General features: G+C 32.3%; 1 protein-coding gene across 1 annotated transcript in view; it reads right to left on the bottom strand.

Annotated features, from left to right (window-relative positions):
- Positions 1 to 1,963, bottom strand: part of LOC149527010 (disease resistance protein At4g27190-like) — a 2,207-nt gene extending 244 nt beyond the window's left edge. The window contains 6 exon segments of the mRNA XM_089783920.1: positions 1 to 283; positions 286 to 465; positions 468 to 754; positions 756 to 1,527; positions 1,530 to 1,808; positions 1,952 to 1,963. The exon segment at positions 1 to 283 is cut by the window's left edge and continues 244 nt beyond it. Coding sequence (XP_089640046.1) covers positions 1 to 283; positions 286 to 465; positions 468 to 754; positions 756 to 1,527; positions 1,530 to 1,794 — 1,787 coding nt within the window. The 5' untranslated portion in view covers positions 1,795 to 1,808; positions 1,952 to 1,963.
- Between the last annotated feature and the right edge of the window lie 3,405 nt (positions 1,964 to 5,368).

The following is a 5,368-nucleotide window of genomic DNA, read 5'->3' as shown; positions in this document are numbered from 1 at the left end:
AAACCTTGAGGGATTTTCTTGATCCCTGTACTTTCAAGATTCAATTTCTTCAAAGCTTGAAGCTTTGATAGAGACGGTACATTCTCTAATGCTGCGCAATGACAAAGCAACAATGCTGTGAGCTTCTTTAAATTGGAGATAGAATCAGGCAACTTTTCAATATCATTCCCAGAAAGATCAAGAATCTTGAGATTAGGCATGTGCTCAAAAAAAGATTCTGGAATTTCTTTTAAGGAATTGTTTGAGAGCAACAAAGTTGTCAGCTTTTGACATTTTGGAGATGAATATTTTGAGGAATTTTTAATATAGAATTCCTCATCAAGGAAACCTTCTCGACATCTTCACCCCATTCATTTGTATCGGACAGATCTTTCAATTGCTTACCGGCTTTTACATAAAATCTTTTTCTTGTGATATGTAAAGCCATATCTCTCACAACATCATGCATCTTTATGTGTGTACCCTTTCTAACAAACAGTTTTCTTCAAGCTTCCGTAAAATAGAGTGACCATTATCCTGCATTTCTTGTCTAGTTCCCATGTCATCTATAAGTCCTTCTTCCATCCAATATTCAACTATTTCCTCTTCATTGATTTTATAATCTTCAGGAAATAATGCACAATATAAAAAACAATCTTGATCTTTTTGTTTCAGGCGATCGTAGCTGAATCTTAAACAGCTAAACACCTTATCTTCCATCTCATCGATGTTTCTTATGTAACCTCTCAATTCATTCAAAGCATTTCTCCACACAGGGATCAGATATTCCCCTCATACAACCAGCTATTGTGACAATTGCAAGAGGGAGACCACCACATTCGCGGACAACATCCTTCATAATCGATTCTAAATTTGGATTAGGCAACATGTCTTGTCCGACTTTGCTTAAGAATAATTGCATCGCCTCATCCGTCAAAAGATAGGGCACTTGGACTTTCTTACAATCCATTTCTCGAACAACCTTTTCGGAGCGCGTTGTCAACACTAACTTGCATCCATTATCTGTAGTTGGCTCAAGGATTCCAACATCCTCAAGACAGAAGCTGCTCCATACATCATCTAATATTAGAACATAGCTCCCTTGTTTCCTCAACATTTCCAATAGCTCTCCAGCCCTAATAGTTGTATTTTTATCATCCGATAAGGTCTCTTTCAATTGGCTTGCAATGACATTTTGTAGCCGTCGAACATCAAAGTCTTGGGATACAGTTGCCCAAATCAATTTCTTAAACTTATCTTCTTTCAACAACCTATTATGGACATGCTTCATTATGGTTGTTTTACCGATTCCTCCCATCCCGCACACTCCAATCATTCTAACTTCATCCCCCATCAAATACTTACGAATTTCCTCTCTTACATTAGTTTCACCTGTTATTTCTGGTGTTGGTAGTTCAGCAGCTATGGTCGAGGAGTCGTTGACCACCAAGCTTCCGGAGAACTGACCTTCATCATATACTTTCTTCATTGCTTGAGTGGTTTCATCAACAACCTTCCCTAAGCAAGAACGAAAGAGATATTTCCCTTCCTGACTTTATCCGCAACATGTTGAGCGTGACCAAGCTTCTCTTCTACTTTGTTGAACCAACTTTCAACTTCCAGCTTTGGCTTTTTCCCAAAACGATGCTCGTCTTGCAATTGTTGATGAATATCCCCCTTCCGGTTATTCAAATCTGCTTGAGCTTGTTTGAAATCTTCCACATATTCACTGAATTTTCTGTGGTATCTTAGACGCTTTCTAGCTGATTGACTAATGAACTTAATAACCTCAATGATAGGTCCAATCAAGTCCATATTAAAGCTTGTCGCTGCACCAAATTGTGGTATTGATTCGTTGAAGAATGATGCAGAGACATATCAAATTTATAAAGTAAAGGAATTAAAATAAATTATTCAGTACTAATGAAAAATAAATTCTGAGCATATTAACCCATTTGATATGAGAAAGTACCTGTCCTGACTGACAGATAGTTATTGGAAGAAGATGCAGAGAGCAAAGGCCTAGAAAGTAATATAACCAGCAAACTCCCTTGCTACTGTCCGCAGACTAGCTCTGTGCTAAGAGAGATTTACGTGACGAAAGAAAGCAACGTTTTTAAGGTTAGAATTCTTTTCATGACAATTGCTAATTGCTTAAATTATTTTGTGGAATTATAACACATTCTGTAAGGAAGAAGAAATTGAAAATCATGTCTTCGGAAACTAAAATCGTCCAGTATGAATTTACCATGTAACCATAATATTAAAAAACATTCTAATAAAACTTGATATTTATGAAATGAATTTTTTGTACTGTTTTTTGAATTGATTTTTTTATATATTTTTATCTTCATATATATTACTGAAAACCTATAATTTCCCGGTCTTTATTTTTAATTAGATAAATTACATAGATAAAAGTATACATTAGAAAATCTTAGAAAGTGTGAGTTATTTCACATGAAAAATTAAATCTCACGACGTCACAATTCAAATTATTAATTTTCAAAATTGAAACAATTTAAATAAAACCTTTCGTCCATTTTTTTTTTTTTGCTGGTTGATCTTAACTTTTCAAAAGAAAATTGAATTAAAGAGAAGAGAAGGTGAAACAGGGAAAGAAACAAATAAAAAGGAAGGGGGAAAAGAATGGGAAAAAAAACTAGGATTTAAGATTTTGGAATAAATATTAATTTGAATTTAATTTAATTGTTGTGAAATAGAATTTTTAATGTGAAAATGATATTATTTTTAGAGTTTTCTTTGTAATTTACCATTTTAATATTTGTTTTTTTTTACTAAGAAATTGAAGAATATCAGTTGGTTTTGTCCATAATTATACATTATACCGGAGATGAATCCAATGTCCCTATGTCTCGGTTGCAAGGCATGGAATTTCACTTGGAAGGTTTAGACATTAGATTATGAATCATAAATCAATCATAACATGGCATCCTAAAATATGGTGACAACATTAAAACTTTTTTGGAACAATGAAAATTTTGTGCATGATTTAGAAAATCAACTACAAAATCAGCATATGAAGCCTTGAGACCAATTATTACACATGCCACTTACAAAGCAATGAATCATTTTCTAAGTTGCTATTTGTTATTGAAAAAGCAATGAATTCTCTTGCTATAAAAATTAAAATGCTAAAAAAAAAAATCCAAACAAGAATGTGGCAATAGGAAGTAAAACATGTGTCCTCGATACAATTTGGAATTGGAAAGAATATGGCACAACAGAAAACATACCTGGCTTTGATTTCTTGTGTTCTTGGAATGACCCAAGAAGCTAGGGAAAAAGAAACAATGATTTCAGCTCTTTCCACCACAGAAGAAATTGTTGTTTTTTTTCAAAGATTTTGTGAAAACTCAAGAGGATATGGCACTGGCTATAGGGAAGAAGTAACTAGCTAGAAATATGATCAGAATCAACCAAATTTAATATGTTCAATGTAGAAGAAATAGACATGTATATCTGATGTAGCAAAGCTTGTTGGAGACATGATACTCTGCGGAAAAAGAAAGGTCTAATTACTTCAAGTAAAGGTCATGCTGAATTCTACTTCTCCATTACAAGAAATGTACCAGATGCTAGCCCTCCATGAAAAGAAAAGTTGCATCCAAGCAAAAGTTTATGCCATAGACAGAAAGCTCTGTGTTCCTTGGGCTTGTCTTGATTGACTGAAAGCAATGATTCCATTCCATAATTTTTGTATGCATGTCCAAACTTATAGTGAGACTTGAAACCTGAAACCTAAAAGTTTCGAGACCTCCTTCTTATCATTAAGACAATACTTCATTGGCTCTTACTACATCTCTTAGATTGTAGCTAAAAGGAGCATGAATAAGTTTAACTCTGAGTAAGAAACGATATAAAGTAGGTAATTTCTAGTTATATGCCACTTACATTAAACTACATTTATTTCCAAGATTAAGCAACAGAGAACCGATCGATTGTAATTGTAGTATTCAAACTTGTTGCATATAGTGGAAATCCTACAGGAGTGGAGCCTTGTGTAAAATTTTTAATATCTCGTATATATTTTATATTTTTTGTTTTTTTTTTTACAAAATTTATATATTTTTTGTCTTAATGCCCCCTTGAAAAAATTTAACTTTTACTCTTATTTGTTTTTGACCTCTCAATAAAATTTAACTATCTCCGACCCTGCATCTTGTAGTGGAAAGTATATAGTCTTCAAGTTCATATAAACCACCAATAGTCAACAATAGTGCCGGGTCTGGTAGCCTAGACTTGCAACCAAGAGAAGCATGCATTGAAGTGATTACATGATCAAGAAATCAACTAGGTGGCTTGGGGGTCGCTTGTGATTGTGCATTGGATCAAGAAACCCTTAAATATATTTCATATTAACATTTTAATATTTTAACAAATTATGTTCAAGACTCAATTATATATATATATATATATATACATAGAAATTATAATTTGTGGTAGGCATCCACCCAAGTGCACACCTGGTTTGCTCATCAATCATCTAACCATATTTTTTAACTTTTTGTTTATTTATATATATTTTTTAAATTAGGAAGCAGATCCATGACAATAAAACCCCGTTAATCTTGTTTACGAACTCAAAATGTACAATATTATTATCAATATGTCCAAAATACTTTGCTTTAACATTTAGAAGTAGAAGTTTAGTTTACAAATTAGTTATATTGCGTCACTAAATAAAAGTGTCAAAACGAATCCATTTAAAATCTTATCGACTCAATTTGAACTGATTTGAAAAATCATTCATTTGAATTTTGAATGCAGTATTAAGCTCAAAATAATTTGAACCCGAAATGCAAAATTATCATAAACAAGGATTCATTGCTATTTTGCTAACAACATATATGTGCTTACTCAAATTAAAACAGGGATCCACCTTGATTTAAATAAATGAATTGATTAAATAAGTATACTCAACAAAAGGGCAAACTTCACATGCAGCTGTAATTGCAGGTTAATACTAATCAAGTTTTATAACGAAACCAAATCTTTGACTCCTCCCTTACCCAAATATGCGGCAAAGGGAAAAGGATATACATTAAAAAAGAAAAAAAAAGACCAAAAATAAACAATTAATATCTCATTAAGGGCCACACTATGGCTAAAACCAAATCTATATATACAATAACAGAAATTAAACAAAATTACCATAAAAAAATTAAAAGCATTGATGATTGTTGAAAATTAGAAGCACCTCGAAATTGGCCTTTTCTTTTATTTTTACTTAATCTATGTAACGTATGTATATCCTCTCCTCATTATACTAAATATCAAATAAGGAAGTGTTATTAATTATCAAAACACACTAACATAAGCTTTTTGAATCTCCTATTATAAACAACATTGATAAATCCATATTAAT

This window comes from Theobroma umbraticum, unplaced genomic scaffold (assembly GCF_002168275.2).
Source record: "Theobroma umbraticum cultivar Fairchild unplaced genomic scaffold, ASM216827v3 scaffold_67.0, whole genome shotgun sequence".
Lineage (NCBI taxonomy): Eukaryota > Viridiplantae > Streptophyta > Magnoliopsida > Malvales > Malvaceae > Theobroma > Theobroma umbraticum.
This window is presented reverse-complemented; position numbering and strand designations above follow the sequence as displayed.